At 48.3% G+C, this 17,194-nt stretch overlaps 2 protein-coding genes across 2 annotated transcripts in view; one reads left to right on the top strand and one right to left on the bottom strand.

The window, feature by feature from the left end:
• Positions 1 to 1,504, top strand: part of FAM184B (family with sequence similarity 184 member B) — a 79,440-nt gene extending 77,936 nt beyond the window's left edge. The window contains exon 18 of the mRNA XM_054581972.1: positions 450 to 1,504. Within this exon, the coding sequence (XP_054437947.1) occupies positions 450 to 543 (94 nt within the window). The 3' untranslated portion in view covers positions 544 to 1,504. The remainder of the gene's footprint in view (positions 1 to 449) is intronic.
• A 3,270-nt stretch (positions 1,505 to 4,774) lies between these two features.
• On the bottom strand, positions 4,775 to 12,301 carry MED28 (mediator complex subunit 28). Its single transcript, XM_054581970.1, has 4 exons — positions 12,122 to 12,301; positions 8,699 to 8,765; positions 7,913 to 8,025; positions 4,775 to 6,651 (listed from the first exon to the last, which is right to left on the bottom strand). Exons 1-4 carry the CDS (start codon positions 12,278 to 12,280, stop codon positions 6,454 to 6,456), a joined length of 537 nt encoding a protein of 178 aa, XP_054437945.1. The 5' UTR covers positions 12,281 to 12,301; the 3' UTR covers positions 4,775 to 6,453.
• Between the last annotated feature and the right edge of the window lie 4,893 nt (positions 12,302 to 17,194).

The raw sequence follows: 17,194 nt of genomic DNA, 5'->3' as shown, positions 1-17,194 counted from the left end.
AGCTTTTAAGGAAGCCATAAATTGTAATGCTGTGTTGATCAACCATTTCTTTTACCTTTTTTTCTCTTTCTTTTTTTCCTTGTAAGAGTTCAGCTGAGCCAAACTGACAACATACACTGGGGAGCAAGATCTCAAATGCTCCTCTTTTACCTTCTTTATGGATTTTGTTTATTGTTTCATTTGTGCCTGAAATAAATTTTACAAATACACCTCATTGTCTTATGTGAAACAATAGACAACCTTTCGTTTTCAAAACAGGAACTAGACCTTCCCTCCCCATCCCTGTCCTTCACCCCTGGTTCCCTGATCCTCATGTGGGCCAGCCATTGTCCAGGAACTTTTGAAGAGTAAAGAAGCAGTTCTCTTTCCCTGAAAAGATGGCGGGATATGAAGTTGTTTACTGAGTAATTTTCAAAACCACCTAAACCTTTTTGTTTGTTTGTTTGTAGGACACAGGATGATGAAACAGCTCAATCCAAAGAAGTCCAGCAGAAACAGGGCTCTGCCCACCAGGAATGGTTTACCAAGTATTTTTCCTTCTAAATTGATCCTTGGGATCCATCACAAAGAGGATGTTTGAAAAACATTTCTTTTAAAACATCTGTTGAGGGAATGAACTAAAAAACCAATTGACCAAATACCTTGCCTTGTACCATGGTTTGCATACAATAGCTAGAACAGATTTTGGCATTGACAGTTCATACTGTTTCATTGTGACACCAGGCCATTAAAAATTCTTGACATTAGGATAAAACAAACCAGTGTTGTCATAAAGCATCATAGGAAGATGTTATTAATGTCACCAGTGACCCACCCATTGTATGCCTATGTCCCTAAGATTGCCCTCCACTTGGTGGTTTCCACTGTTTACTGTTAGGGCAACTTCATTTTCCCTTAGGACGCAAGTCAGATCCATTTGAAAAGTGTTTTTATGTAAGTGATATGATTCAAAATGCACATCTAACCTCAATAAGAAGATGAATAAAACAAAGTTCCGAATAACCAGGAAAGCCAATTAAGAAAGCAAAACAAGCAAATCAAGACCATGACATACTTAGATTAAGTATTTTGATTTTCTAATCCAGGACATGGAGCTGATAATAGAGGGGATAACACCTACCTCAAAGTGGGGCTTTATGAGGATGAAGCAAAATAATATGGGCCATGATCCCAACCATGCATTGGAATTAAGCACTGCCAGGGTTTTCCTGTGGGTAACCAAAAACACACCTCAGTTTCAGTGACTGCGACATTGACTTGGCCATTTGTGAAGGTTTCAGGATTGTTTGTTCTCTCAAGTCAAAGATCTACTGAGCCTCTGGGAAGAGGGGGGTGGCCATTCACGGTGCTGACCTCACTGTCAGGCCGCACTGACCTGTGTGACCCTCGGAGGGAGCTGTGTGATGTGACAAGACTCAGTACATCTTTTGATGGGCAAAATATGTTCTCAATCCTTTGGTGCTGGCCCAGCAAGGTGGCCCATAAACAGTTGTTTATTATATGCACTGTCAGATCTTTGCTCTGTCAATAAAACTTGAAACAACTGGGCAATAAGAATGGTTGTGACTTGTATTGATTTTTCAAAGAAGGGTGAAGTTAGGTGACAACTGAACTTGGAAATAATAAGTTCTCACTGACCTCAATCAGATCTTCAAATAAAAGGCAGCTCACGTGCTCAGGTCATTTTGAGAGAAATGCAATTACAACTCAAAACTTGTAATTTAAAGGTAAGTTTACTATCTAATCAAAACATATGGCCCCAATAAGATACTTTTTAAAAGCAAATACTTGCTACCATACATGAATATGCCATGTTATTTTTCAGTATCAAGCATTTAGGGTTTTTTTTTTTTGTTTCCTGCTTAGAGTGAGCACTGTAGGAGTATGTCTGTACTTTCTCTTTTAAAGACTACGTACAGATAGTTCCATCGTTCTTTTATTTGATGAGACATTTTCCCGCCACCAACAGCTCCTGATGACTAGCAAAGCAGGGCCTCACTTCCTTCTACTGTCCTGTCACTCATGGTCACACCTGCTAAAGGCATAGAATGGAACTGACACTCTACATCTGTTTTGACTGCTTCCTTGTTGCAGGTGAGTGAAAGATCTTGTTAAATTCCTGTACTCTACCCAATCATGACGTATTTGGTAACTAAATCTTTGCATGCTTCTGTCACTTTTTCTTTAAGACACATTACTTGAGCATTGAAGTGAAGCATCAAAGGATTTTTGATTTTTGATTTTTGATACACGCTTGAGATTTTTGTTTGATAAGACCAAGTTACCCACCCAGACGGTTTCTAGCCATCTACACCTTGACCAGCAGTGATTGACATCCTCTCTCTCTCTGTTCCCTAGATAATATTAAGAAATTCAATTTGGTAAAAACAATCGCCTTAGTTTCTTTTGCGTAACTTGCCCTGTCAGTCTCTCAGGAGCCGAGTGGCCTGGCGGGAACAGCAGCGATGAAGAGGAGTGACCGGCTCGGGACTGAGTTGGGAGGGAGGAACAACAGGATTGGCTGACAAGTCTCTAGGTTATATTATGATAGAAGGAAGAGGTCACATATCCCTGCAACTGGAAAGGAATATTACTGCCACCTGTTTTTTAACTGGGGTAGAAGAGAATTCACCTAATCAGGCGCTACATTCCGTGCACCTGAGCCCTTATTAGCTGCTCTAGGATTGATGCAAATTCCAACCAAGCAGTCTGTGACTGAGGCTACTTGGTCTACACTCAGTCTCCAGGATCCACGTGGGTCCTGCCTGCCCCTCAACCTTTAGGTTTCCCAGGGTTATGCTAACTAATCTCCATCACCACCAGGATGCAGTATTATGATCTGCTGCCTCCTGTGGGCTCCTCAGCGGCCTGCTCTCCCCTTGCAGGAGATAACCAAAGGCGGCCCAGGCATGCAGAGCGGCCTCTGACTCTGAAGCCCTGTCAGCCTGTCCTTCTCTCTCTGCCGGCAGTCAAGACAGCGTGGTGGTAAGCAGTCAACTCTCCTGTTTTTGTGTGCAGTATTCCTGCCTCCTTCCCAACGTCCGAGTCCTCGCACCCCGGCAAGGCTCCCTTCCACTGGACCGCTCCCCCCAGGCACCGCTGGTGGCACCTTCAGCAGCTGGGCCACCCCCTGTCCTGGCGACTGTCTGGGCTTCACATCCCACCTAGAATGGGTCCTCCTTACCAGTCGGACAGTGAGTGAGCCAGTCCCCAAACCGCACCCAACTGCCTGCCCCCTCAGACCTCGTCCGTCACAGCCATGTCAGTTGTGGCCTCTAGCGGCAAACCCCAAGACACAATGGGAGGTGCAAGGAATGCACTGGGGGCGCCTAGGCCGCTCAGCCAGAGGCCACTGGAAACACAGCTGCAGTGGAGTCGCTGGGTTTATTCCTTGCTGCATAGAGGGAACATGGTCATCACGCTGGGGCTTCTCGATGGGTCTTAGAACCTATTTTAAGATTCTGGCATTGGGTCATTTCAAGGGGTCTAAGAAGGCAGGGATGCACTCTAGACTGGATGCTGTCAGGAGGTGGGCGCAATTCTATGACTACGTTGTTAAATCTTATCTACAGGGAGCGTAGACGGGGGTGAGGAAAATGCTGTAAATGGTTAAAAGAAAAAAAGGTCACTGATTTTTGTCATGAGGGAATTTGGTTATTTGGGGGTTGGCACAGTGACTTGTTTCTTCAGACAAAATTACAAAGTGGTCTCGGCTCTACTTCATCACGGTCAGAACCACTGAGGTCAGTGCTGTGAGACTGCGTCCAGCAGGAGAACAGGGCCCAGCAGTGCGGGGTCAGCGTCCGGAAGTCGGGACATGCGTTCCGACCCCCGTCTCAGGGGAAGCACCTGTGGAAGAGAAACGGGAGAGGAAGCAGAAGCCAGGAGGGGCCTTGGGACTAGGAAGCAGGGCTGACGACGGTGGAAGGCGGCCAAGGTTTGGGCAAAAGAGCTGTGGGAAAGGTCGGGCTGGGGGAGCTGCAGCGCACGGGCCGCCCACCTGCGGAGACCTGCGGGAGGCAGAAACGCCCTGGCCCCAGTACCCGCGGTGGGCGGGGCCGCGCAGGGAAGAGCGTGGCTGCAGCGGCCCCGAAGGCGGGAGCTTCGGTAACCGCGTTCCCGGGCACAGTCTCCCGGAGAAGCTGAGCGGCGCTCCTCTGCGGCCCCCGGAGGCCCGGGACCGGACAGGAACGCGGACGTTGAGGGGCCGTGTAGGAGAGGAAGCAGAACAGGAGAGGTGTCTTAAAAGAGGAGTTCAAGTAAAGGTTGTGTCCATTCGCTACGGCCACTGCGAAGTGGCTGGTGACCGTCACCAGCACAGCGGTGGTCACACGGGGGTGGATGGCAGCCTGGAGTAAGGAGGGAGAAGCGGGGGCTGGAGACTGGAGGAGGGGCGGCCACTCGGCCCGGCGGGGGGGCGGGGGTGGGGAAACGCAGGAGGCCCAGGACTCCCGTGCGCAGTGCTGAACGCCCCGGACCTGGATGACGCGGGGGCCGAGGGGTGAGCCCTAGGGACGGCACCTGGCCTGGGACCGAACACTTGTGGGTGCGGTGGTCATACCCAGGCGGCACCTCGGCAGATGGAACAGGAGAAAAGGCGCCCTGGAGGTGCGGGCGCGCTTCCCATGACGGGAGTGGGAGGGTGCGGGAAATCCCAGATGTTGGCTTTTAACTTGCCCCCTGAAGGAGGGTCTTCTTGATCATCAACCAGCAAGATGTCATTTAAAATGAAGAGATACTTACAGACAGACAAGATTAAAAATTTATTTTCCAGATTTTCTGAATTTAACAAAAAATGGCAGTAACTGATACATTAATTCAAAATATTTTCACTAAGCACCAAGTTAACTTTTTACCAAGAACCTCATTATTGAAAAATGCTTAAAACTTAAGTTTGTTTAGGTCTTTAATGAAGAAATCTAAAGCTGCCAATTAAGATTCTAATTAGTGGGAGATGACCAGGTTGACAACCCTGAAGTCATAGAATGTGAGAAAAAACAGTTTTTAAAAGCTGTTTAACCCACACATTTTCACTGAGGGGATTCAGTGGCCACCAGCTGTACATCATACACAGACAAAAATGGGTAACAGTGCTCTGCAAAAACTATCAATAACAGATGACCTCTATATACCCAGAGCCTCATGAGAGGCACAGGGACAGATACAAGTTACTAACTCTCGAGGGAGCGCCAAGCAAGGCTGGCAGGAGACAGGGAGCCCTGTGTCCTGGCGGTGCCGCAGAGAAAGCATTGCAGGTGCCAGGGACCAGGTAGCAGCCAGGCCAGACGGCACCATCAGCGGGTGTCGCTGTGTGTGGGGAGGGGCCTTCAAGGATGGAGAAAGTACAGTGAGACGAGAAACCAAGCCCCAGGGGTACTGCCTGCTCAGAAGACAGTGGAGTGTGAAGAGATGCAACCTAATCAGAGACTAAGTAACCAAGACAGGAAAGAAAGCCGAATTCAGGGAGCCAGACGCTAAAACGCCTTCCCAAACGTGCTATTTGTGGAGGGTAAGCCACGGAGGGCCACCCTGCAGGCCTCTCCACACCCCGAGGCCCCGTTCCTCGGAATCAGCGTTGTCCATTAGCCAAAACCTTCCTTACTGGAAAACTTCTGCTCCAAGAAAGTAAAACACAAAAAACACAAGCAAACAAAACTCCAAAAGAGACTATCACGGTGAGCTTTAGCCCCCTTCCCCTCTGCCTAAGTCTCGTCACTGAGGGCAGGGGGGTGTATTAAACCAATTCATTAATGCAAAACATAAAAAAAATCAGCATATCACTGCTCCTACTACATTCCCCCACCCGAATAAGTAAACAAGCTACACACAAAGTATAAACTTCCCCCAACTAGGAGTCAACATCAACTCAAGGATTCCACTACAATGTTACTGCACTCACTCAGGACACTACAATCCTCTTCCGGCCCAAGTACAAAATATATCCCTTACTCTGAGGGCTCTGGAAGCATTACAAACATTGCTGCATTAGATTCCTCTTTTTGAGGTAGTTCAGAGTCTTGAAACATGGCAAATGTACATATTTTTACAAACTAGCACAAGGGCAGGGGGTGGTAGTTAACATAAAAGACCTAAACCCAAATCCTCACCCTCAGATTCACAGATCCTATCATACAAGTTGTTTTTCCCTCAGATGATACAAACTCATATAAAACGGGAAACAGATTGAAAGTTACACAAAAATTTAAAAAATAAAAACAAGCAGAAAAAGGAAACAAAAAGCAATGTTAGCCAGGCTATGGTGCATTCTACAAAGTATAAAAAAGTAAGAGCTTATAAAAATAAGAGGAAAATGTAGTGAAAGCATTCGACTAGAGTCATCTCATCCTCTGGCGGAGTGGTTCCGAGAGGCCACGCCACCCAGAATGGGAGCCTGGCAAGAACCACCGAGCTTGCGGGACGTGCACGCCAGCTGACTGTCACACCAGCTGCCCCTCAGGTTTGCTTCATGGGTGCGGGGATATTAGCGGACGCCTGCTCCAGGTAGGCCAGGGAGCCCTGAGGGATGTCAGCCGGCTTCTTGTGCTGCCCGTTGACGTCCTCCAGCACCTGCTGCCAATGCCGCAGCTTTGTCAAGTGCTTCTGGACTAGAGCATCTTTCCGCTGTAATTCGTTCCTCAGCTCCGAGACATCCTACAAATGAAAGTGATCACGTCAGAGAAAACTCATGAAAAGGGACTATAGTTCCTGAATAATTAAGAGCACTAAGAAGTAAATTCGGAACAAAGAAAATCTATTAAACAAACTAAGCCCATTATTCGGCTTGGCTCCACTATTTGAACAACTCACTGCAACTCTTCCAATGGCAGATGTCTGCCTAACACTGACAGCTTTTAGAGTTAAGTACCCAGATTACAATATTCCAAAGTATCCAAGAGCAGCCAAAAGAAGCCAGTCTACCCCCCTGCCTGGTCCCCAGCACTCAGTGTCTCTGTCCAAAGGCTGCTGCGGAGCATCTCGGCCACTGAGACTCTGAAACACATGGTAACAGCCATTTAAAAGAATCCACGACCACTGTCCTACCCACTCAGCTTATGAAGTGTTAAAACTTCATTTTCAAGAGCTTTTTAAATGAATACTAGCATCATAATTCTTTAGCAAGACCTGCCCTGAACACACCTATGTTACTACTCAGATATTCAAATCGGAACACGATCTGATAGGATGAAGTGTGAGAATATCCCTCACCATTCACCTTCTCCACAGTTGATATCGTTGAATAAAAAGAACATTTTTAATTGGTGAGCTTGCGGGAGCAGTTACTTTGAAAACGGCCCCCGGGGTTTTGTGTTTCTCGTTAGCGGCACCACTGGCCTGTTGGGCAGGACGAGTCTTCCCTCTCCCGCGGCAGGGGTGGCCCGGCCCAGCCCGCTCAATGCCCCCGAAGCTTTCTAGTTGCTGCAGCAACCCCAGCGCATGTCCAAATGCCCGGGTTTCAAACAAGTGAGAAATGAAACCCTGAGCTTCCGAAGCCTGGGGGAGAACATGAATTTCTGATTCATTGAACACAATTTGACAAAGCCCTTCCAGTGTATATAGCGCTGTGTAAGGCAACTGGGATACGAAGATCACAGTTCTGGTCCAGAATGGGCTTTCCATCTACACTAATGGCTTTTCAACCCTTTTCAAGCAGCAGAACCTCTCCTTTAAGAAAAATCATCCATGAAAACCAGTACATGAAACCGCTGCTTGAAGCCCTGCTTCCCTACCGCCTGCTCCTCCACTCCTTGTCCAGGGCGGCACAGACACTACTGACAACCAGCAACATTCCTTCTCAATCGGTAAAGCCCTCCTATGAGAGGAAAGGGGTTTTCATTTAAGCCATTTAAAGCACAGACGGTCTCCTGACAATACAGGCTCTTCCTAAAAGTCGGGGAGAAAATGGAGCTCATACCTCTTTGATAACCTGCTCTGGTTTCTGGACAGATAACTGCAATCTTTTTTGTAGAAAAAAACATTCTGTCTGTCTTGCAATATCCAGAAATTTCTGGATACACTGATCAACACCTTAAAAAAGAACAAAACCCAAAATATTAAATCAAGATAAATGCTAGACACAAATCCCTCCGTAATACATGAACAGTCAGAATATCAAAACATCGCCTTCTCGTAGATGTAACCCGGGACTTTACTCCTGGCCACCCCAACTGTAGTGACCCCTGGCTCTCCACGTGTTAATCAACATTACACAGCAGATAGCTTGTTCTTTTATCAGCTGAATAAGAGACCTTACACCAAGTTTTTTGCAGACAGACAATCCAGAGTTGCAGCAAGTAGCATGACTGTAGTTAAAATGCAACACTGAAAATACAGTACAGAGTCAGAAGCACTGGACATGCCCCAGGAGAGAACTTGGGCGAGGAGGAGGAAGCACAGGAGACTGTTAGCCTATTCAAAAAGTAATCAAAACTTGTTTTAAAAGCAGTGCACACTATTGGTCTTTTTTGTCCTAATACCACTATGAAAAGCTCATCACAGGTGGTTCATTATGAATGACATAAGATGTCAATTAATAAACTGAACAGAGAACCAGCAGTATACAGACGTGATCTGCGCAAATTTTATTTCACAGAAAAGTTCTCTGAGGATACCAGCAGGACTGAAATATATCAAGTGTAAAATCAGCAATCAAGAATCTTGCTCAAGGCAAGAACATTGTCTAAAAAGAGGGAATTCTTACCAGTTCGAATTTCTTCCTGATCAGTGCCATTCACGTACTCCTGACTTACCAGAGACGCAAAGCAAGCCTGTTTGATCAAAACATAACACAGAGAAAAAAAAGTCACTCCCATGTCAAAAATCTTACTTCAGAGTAAGGAATAACTTCTCTTGAAGTTGTTCAATGAGTTGCTAGCTTCTGGGCTGCACCCCAAACAAGACATCATACCAATGAAGAAACTCGTAACCCGGCCGCATGAGGTGCGCGGAGGGAGAGCCAGGGAAGGAGGCAGCTGGAACCGCTAGCAGTGCATGTGTTCTCGCGCCTGCCACTCGCTCCTCTCCCCGCTGTCCCACTCCACACCAGGGCCTGGACCCTTATTCCAGTCCTACTCGTGGCCCCTCCCTCCAATGTCACATGACCTGTATCACCCATTCAGGCCTCAGCTCAGTCATGACCTGCTCGGGAGACCACCGCTCTCTGCTCCTTTGAAATGGCACCCTTCCTGCTCAGGCTCTATCTCCAAGCCCAGTTTTGTTGTTCTGCACACAGTTAACCGACTTCATTCCACTCTTCCAGTCCAGTGTTAGCGGCCCCCTCCTGGCAGGTGGGAAGCGTGTCTTGTGCACTGTGCGCCTAATGCAGCAACACCACTTGGCACACAATAAACACGTGCTAATGACCGACCGGCCAGCTCAAGAGAACGAGGTTGGCGTCATGTGGATAAACAGGCCCCAGAGACGGAGTTCTCCCTAAAGGGACAATGATCCAGATGTCTATGAGACTCAGCCAGGGAGGTCCACAGACAAAGGAAGCCTAACAAAGGGCAGTGCGGCCAGGAAGAGAACTGGACGGGAGCTGGGGGAGCGGGTCAGACAGGGAGCCCGGCCCCCAGGAAAGCAGAGCCGTGCCAGCAGCAGGCACACCACATCTGGCACAAGGCAAGGAGACCTGGGCCCAAAGTCAGGCCATCGGCCAGATGTGAGGACCCTCTGCCCGCAGTTGCTGCCATTTGATTTATAGAGAAAAACCACAGGATTCCAGCGTGTCCCCCCACCCCCGCCCCGGGGCAAATCCCTGTAACTGCTCCATAAATCAGAAAAAACAGGCTTCCCATTCTGTGTAATGCTCTGAAAGATGACTCCTTTTGGATTTGGGACATGAGGCGGGTGGCCCTGCTCGGGGAACCTGTGGCTACTGGACAACATCCCGGCCAGGATGTCAACCAGTCCCACGCTGCGGATAGCTGGGCTGCTCCCCCAGCGCCAGCAAGGCCACCAGCTAGGGTGGGAGGAAACCTGATGGCAGGAATCTTAGTATCCTCATCCCCCTTAAAAAAAATAAAATAAACACAGACCTTTATAAAGAGGTGCGTGGAGAAGCAGCGCGCGGCCAACTACAAAAAGGTTATGACTGTTAGCATATGTCACACACAGAGCCTTTGCCTGGAAAGTCAGGAGGCCTGAGTGGTGGGCCCCTTTCCACACACGGAGGGTCTGGCCAGCCATCCCCCCTCGGAGCCTCCGCCTCTCCATTGGTAAGGGAGGGCATGCTCTCCAGGGTTCCTCCCACAACCAGCGGCACGGTCTCGATAAACGCACTCCATCAGAAAGCACTGACAAAGCAATTGATCGAGCAAGTCAGAGACCTCAGGGGAGCACTGGAGGAGCAAAGAAGAGCGGGCGAGCAGTTCCTGAGCCACGGGAGGCTGTGGAACAGAGGTCCGTCCACCCCCCCCCCCCCCCCCCCCCCCCGCAGGCCGCAGCAGGGGAACCGGAAATGAGCACGGGCCTTGAGCTGAGTCTTGACAGGAGCCTGGGGGTCGCTCACCCAGCGCCAGAGGAGGGTCCAGGCAGCACCTCTCCCCCTGCCATGTAGCTACTGAGTCCCGGTGCCCTTTTGGGTTTCAGTTCTCTGGAAAGCCTCGTCTGACAGCCACGCCCTTACAGGATTCCAGGTTTCTTCTGTCAGAGCATCGACCCTCAGCTCGGCCACTGCCTGCCATTTTTATCTGTTCCTCCCACTGTGCTGTCATGAGCTCCTGGGAAACAAGGACTGGTTTCTCTGTGTCCTTAGCACTCAGGACAGGGCCTGACACACAACAGCTTCCTTAATGGTTTGACAAATATTCACCAAGCATTTGCTCTATGCCACCATTGTATTAGTACTACTGATAAAATGGGAGAAAAGGTGGGGTGTCGGGGGGGGCGGGGGGTCTCTGACGTCCGGGAGCCTGGTCGGGGTTGGTGCTCCGAAGGTGCCAGGGAAGCGGCACTGAGGAAGTGATGTGTGAGCTGGGGGATGGGACCTGGGATCCCACAGGGAAAACATACGGCGTTGGCAGGAAAAGTCTTGTGTGGCCAGAGTAAGAAGAGATGGCTTCAGAGCTGAGTCTTGAACATGCAGTACTGGGGAAACCTCAGCAAACCTCCCGGTCTCATCCCGAGTCACAGCTGGACACCAAAGGGTTTTCAAGCATTAGGGAGCTGGGGGTCAGCTTTGGCCAAGGCTTCTCCAGGGCCAGTCCTTCCGCAAGCGCTCACCAGTGAGAGCCGCCGCAGCTCAGTGCTAGACGCCGCTGCAACGCCTGCCTGTCTCTCCTTCACCGCTGCCCGCCTTAACTCAGTTCTCTCCAAACTTCCGAATGCGCACTCCATCAGCACAGGCATTCTGCGATGCTTCCCCAACAATGCAACCACCTGCAACCTCACCACGTACTATCGTGCTATCACATAGGCACTGTATAAAACCCACCTGACCAGGACTTAAAAAGGTGAAAAAGTCACTCCAGTTAGAAGTTATTTTATTTCCACACACTAATGGCTCAGCTTCCCCTTTAGACAGGACACGGGAAGGAACCAAAGCACGCACTTTTATCTCTCCTTTGTTTACTATCATTTCCCATCTTCGTAGCTACAGGGTACACTTTTTGGGCCAAACTCTTATTTTGGATCATTTCTGTCTGCCTCCCTTCCGCCCTGACCCCCGGCTTTCCCCCTCCCTTGGCCCTCCCGGCCCTTAGTACTGAGTTCCGCACAACTTTTAAGTCCATTTCAGCTCCAAGATTCTCATTACTTCGTAAGACCGAGAAAGAGTGGAGCCCAGCGGTAAGGTGTGCTGCGGAGGGGTGGGAAAAGGAGGTCAAAGGCGGAAAAAGAACAGCCCGGGACACGAGCAGTTGGCTGAGAACCTGGAACAGGGACAGTGAGAACTCCAAGCCCACGTGCCACCAGAAATGTCAAGTTGATGCACCTCCGCCAGCAGACCGGAGCGAAATACTAGTCACCACTCACTGGGGAGACTAAGAAGTCCTTACATTCCCTGAGGCAGCTTCCCCATTTGTAAACCGGGTGCGGGATTTCTGAAAGAGAGAACCTGCGCGTGCGCAGCTCACATTTCAGGAAAGAAGGGAGGCTGGGCACAGACGCCCCTCTCTCCTTTTACCTCGAACGATGACTCCAGCTCATCCACCAAGGTACTCGGAGAAGATCTCGGAGCCCCTGGCGCGGCCTGAAGAAGCGAAGCCTGGCCCGGGAGTCCCTGCGGCGGCGGCGGAGGTCCGGGGGGCTGCCCGGAGAACATACCTCCCAGCGGAGCCGCCATTTCTGAAGTGGCGAGTAGAAGCCCACTGAGCTTGCGCAGCAGCTGGCGCAACACGCGTTCACGTCACGTGACGTTAGCAATCACGTGACGGCTCTGAGCGTCGGGAGATTGTCTATTGGGCGTCCGGGAAACCGAATGTTTGATGTGCGGGTTGCCTTCTCCTTCCCAGCGCGCGGGGTTCTTGGCTTTTACTTTTACTTTTCTTGGGGCTTGTGGGCTTTGACTGGTTTTGGCACAGTTGTGTGGAGAAGATCAGTAAATACGTTTGGACTGAGCCCACCCTCAGGCTGCGCTGGGCCTGACTGTTTCCTTAACGCTTGGAGTGACTTTGGCTAAGTCTGTCTCCGGGTGCGGTTTACCCGCGGCGCGAGGACGGAGGCACCCGCTCACTCCAACATTAACTGACAGTTTACGGTGCACCGATTATTAATCCAGTCACTGAATATAATTATTTCTGGGGAGAGAGACAGGTAACAAAGACCACTTAACATCGTTGAGACTCCCTACCTGTGTGGCTGGCACTGTTTCTGTTAGATAATAATTCTCTCAAAGAGTCTCTATGTTATTATATTAATAACTTACTTTTAACACTTACTTACTTATCGTTTTGGAAGGTAAATATTTTTATTATATTTAACTTTACAGGCAGATATGTGATAATGCGGCGCATTTATTGAGGCCTCCATGTGCCAGGTACTATTTAACGACTTGCGTGTTGTAGCGATCACTCCAAGTCCCTGCCCTCGTGTTTTTGTGGGAAAGAGACAAACACATAACTATTAAGATACATAGCAATATCATGTTGAGATAAGTGCTAAGACAAAAAAAAAAAAAGAAAGAAAGAAAGAAAGAAAGAAAAAGAAGTATCCCCGTGAGGGGATTGCTAGTGATGGACTTGAGAGAGGTGGTTGGAAAAGGCCTTTCCAGGGAGATGCGTCCTGGAGTGACTGGAGAGAAAATTGAACTTGGAAAGCTTCTTAGACAGAGGGGTCCCCAAAGAAGGAGCCTGCCTGATGGGTTTAAGGAACCACAGAAAAGCCAGCAGGGCCAGAGTGAGGGAGGCGGGGCAGTCGCAGGTCAGATCAAAGGTCATCTTCCTAGCTTCCCTCTTAGACCCAAACTCTCAGCCGCTGCCCTGTTTTCTATTTTTTTTTAATTCAAGATTTTGTTTATTCGTTTTTAGAGAGAGGGAGCGAGGGAAAGAAACATCAATGTGCGGTTGCCCCTCATGCGCCCCCAACTGGGGACCTGGCCCACCACCCCTCGGGCATGTGCCCTGCCTGGGAACCAAACCGGCTGACCTGTTGGTCTTCAGGTGGCGCCCGGTCCTCCGAGCCACACCAGCCAGGGCCGCCCGGTTTAATTTCCTTCACAGCGCTTAAACATCATCCGCAATGGTTTTGTTTGTGGTGTTCATTGACTAAGTTGCCTTGCACACACGCCCACACCAGCTGGGATGCAAGTTCCGCGAGATCAGGGCCTGCCTTCCCCATGTGTATTCCCAACACCCAGACCTGTGCCTACCATAAAAGAGACATCATAAATGTCGCTTGCCAGGAGGGAACTGGTCTGCTTCAGCAGTTCTCAAATGTTTGGGTCTCAGGATCCTTTGTGCTCCAAAAACTGGGGCCTCCACCTCTTTTTGTCTACGTGGATTATGTCAGCCAATGTTTACCTACTCAAACAGACTAGGTAGAATAGGTACCTATTAATTAAAACTGAGACTTTAAAAATGTATTTAAAAACTTACTACATATTCATATAAATATTATTTTAATTAAAAGTAAAAATTTTCCCAAGCCAAAAATAAGTTAGAAGAGTGGCAGCATTTTACTTTTTTGCAAATGCCTGGCTGAAAAGATTGTACGTATCTCATGTTTACCTAACTATGAGTAAGTTGCCAGAGACAGTGGTCCGTAGCACTTCTCTTGGATTCACCCCAGAGAAGAGCCCATTTGGATTTTGCCGAAAACACATTTCCTTGTTTAACAAATGGCAGAACACTGCCTTGGAAAGATCACTGAGAGAGAGAATGTGTGTACGGAGTTGAATACAGTGGCTGACATAGATTGAGTACTGCTGAGAAAAGGCAAGTGACATGATGTGATTTATTTAAAAATGGTCTCCCCCAGGTATAGGAACAGAAGGTAAGCACGTGAAGGCAGGACCAATAAGGCAGTGATCTAGAACTCTGTTAAGCCACACACAGAGAGGGTTGTGACTTGTACAACACTAGGGCAGTTGAGGCAGAAGGCCGAGGTGGTGAGATGTGGTCAGATAAACTTCATGACTGGCTTAGGAAAAAAGCCAGCTGTTTGGGAACGGAATATGTGATGGCACTTGTTGATCACGACTTACGTGAAGGGTTTAGGCTACCACTTCCCCAGGATTACGATAAAGGGAGTAGCCCAAAGTTCAAGAGTGGCAGAGCTGCAGCCATGGAGTGCGGCAGGCGGTAGAGAAAGGACCCAAGGAAGTGGTTAGGCTGATACTGTCTAACTGACCTACCAAGTGACAGGGCGTGGTTCCAGCACTCTCCTCCCTTCTGCCCTAGACTGTGATGCTCCTAAGGGCAGGGACTACATCTTGTCTGCTTGGCCATGCCAACTGCCTGTGCAATGCCTGGCACAGGTTAAACGTGGAATAAATGTTGGCTGGATCAAATTCTTCACTCCGAAACACCAACACTTCCTGTTTCCATGACTGTGCAGGGTACAAGAGCATTTTTGTATTTACTGTGCTGTAAACTTAAAATCTTTTAACTGTCAAGATTTCATCATTTCCTATCCCATTGCCTCCTTTCTCAAGCATTCGTTCAACCAGTACTGACATTCTGTGCAATGAGCAGAAACACAGTGAGAGGGTGCCTCCCGTCACTGCACTTATAATATGCGCAGTCCCTTTACAGCAAGCTTGGATACCGCACTGTATTCATGATGCTTCTTGTGCTCAAGGCCATGTGTTGGGTTGCGGATGCTGGGCTTTGAGATCCATTGATCTGGGTTCTCACCTTTTTCCTACTTTCTAGTTCAAAAACATTAGCAATTTACTGCTCTTGAGATTTAGTTTCTTCATCTGTATATGTCACAGAGATTGTTACCAATCTCCTGTGTCTTCTGCCTTTTTTCATCAGGGTGACAAGTGTACCCAGAAAATCTTCATCTCCCCAAATCATTGGTGGTAACATGGCTTACGCCGGTTGATGATATAAGCACATTATGTGGGACTTCAGTGAAAGCTTTCAAATGTGTTAATGGTTGTCCTGGCTGGTGTGGCTCAGGGGACTCAGCGCTGACGTGTGGACCGAAAGGTTGCCAATTCAGTTCCTGGTCAGTGCACATGCCTGGGTTGTGGGACAGATTCCGGTCGGAGGCATGTGAGAGGCAACTGATCAGTGTATCTCTCATGCACTGATGTTCCTCCCCCTCTTCCCCACCTTCCCCCCATCTAAAAATAAATAAAAAAGTATTAAAAATAACTAAAATGTGTTAATGGCGATGCACCCCCTTTGCCCTGCTCCCTTTCCTCATTTTCATGTAGCCTTCAACCCCCCAGCCACCTGGGACTGAGGCCGTGAGGGGGACGCTGAGCCTGGGCGCTGCTTGAGTTTTGGATTCCTCACTCTACCTTTTACCACTCTTGTTCGAAACCGCTGCTGTTTGGGATGTGCTGCTCTCCACCGCCATGCTTAGCCCTCACTGCAAGAGATTCAGGTGAGACCACCCGCCTCGGATCTGGGCTCTGAGATCAGCCGAGGGTCTGTGAAATACCTGGCAGCCAGCTGCATGGGAATCAACCAGATTAGATAAGCACGCGACTGGAGGGCCGTGCCCAGCCTTTTGTATCACATAATCTAGAAAACACAGTAGTTCTATTGTTCCTTTATTTATAAAAGGCCTTTGATAGAAAGCCTTCCGTCATACCCCTACTTGGCCTTCTGAATCACCCAGAAGGAATCTCAGTGGTTTTTGTTCGCTTTCACAAGTGGATAGTTTCACTTCCAATTTCATCTCTTCTGGATGTGAAGACCTGGAGGAACATGTTTACTCACTATTCCTGCCTGACTTTAATTCTAATAACACAAACACGCACAGCTACTTCAATGACCTCTCTATCAACCAGTTTAGACATAAACAGTATCTTCTTAGATGTCAAGTTTTTAAAATACTAAAAACAACTCAATATTAAGAGCTTTTCCTGTCGATCTTTTCAGTCTTAAAAAAAAAAGGCAGCCATCCTACTCATAGGTAATTTGATTCCCTCCATACAAAAATGAAATAGAAGAAAGCTGTCTTTCCTTTATTGCACAAATGGAATTTTGTTGACTGGTGGTAGTACCAGAGGGTAAGCAAATAGTTTACCTATTAACAGCCCCTTTGTGGTCTCATTTCAGTACTTCAGATAAATTCCACATTCAAGTCACTGAACTGAAAGGAAGGATCACAGTGTAAGCAGAACAGCAGCTGGAGGCAGACTGCGTGGGTCTAACTCTGCTTTCCTACTCACTAGCTTGTGACATTGCTGGCATGTCAATACCTCCTCTGTGCCTTGCTTTCCTAATCCGTCCTGTGGAGATGATAGTGCCCACATCGCAAACAGGTAAGGTCATCACGGAATGATCATTAACACTGAGAGAATATCTGTATCACTGTGCCTCAGCTTAGTTCGCACAACAAAGCCAGAAGAGATGAGTGACGGTAGAGCAGTCGCTGGGTTTACAGTGTCATGCGATGTAAGGAAGTACCAGAGCCACACCGGGGAGCACCAGAAGCTGGATTTATTGTTTCTGACAACTGCACAGCAACTTGTAGTTTGTTTATGTTCCTAGGATCACAAACCTGAAATACAATTTTGCTCCTCAATTAAAAACATGTAGTCCGAAAAGTGATTAGGTAGTTTTCAAAAAATTCAATC

Source organism: Pteronotus mesoamericanus, unplaced genomic scaffold (genome assembly GCF_021234165.1).
Source record: "Pteronotus mesoamericanus isolate MK-2021 breed Mesoamerican mustached bat unplaced genomic scaffold, CSHL_Meso_final contig_68, whole genome shotgun sequence".
Lineage (NCBI taxonomy): Eukaryota > Metazoa > Chordata > Mammalia > Chiroptera > Mormoopidae > Pteronotus > Pteronotus mesoamericanus.
This window is presented reverse-complemented; position numbering and strand designations above follow the sequence as displayed.

Coding starts and splice junctions, on each gene's coding strand:
- MED28 (XM_054581970.1), bottom strand. CDS start 12,280: ATGGCGGCTCCGCTGGGAGGTATGTTCTCCGGGCAGCCCCCCGGACCT. Junction 8,766..12,121: donor AGCTGGAGTCATCGTTCGAG/GTAAAAGGAGAG, acceptor TTGATCAAACAG/GCTTGCTTTGCGTCTCTGGT. Junction 8,026..8,698: donor TCAGGAAGAAATTCGAACTG/GTAAGAATTCCC, acceptor TTCTTTTTTAAG/GTGTTGATCAGTGTATCCAG.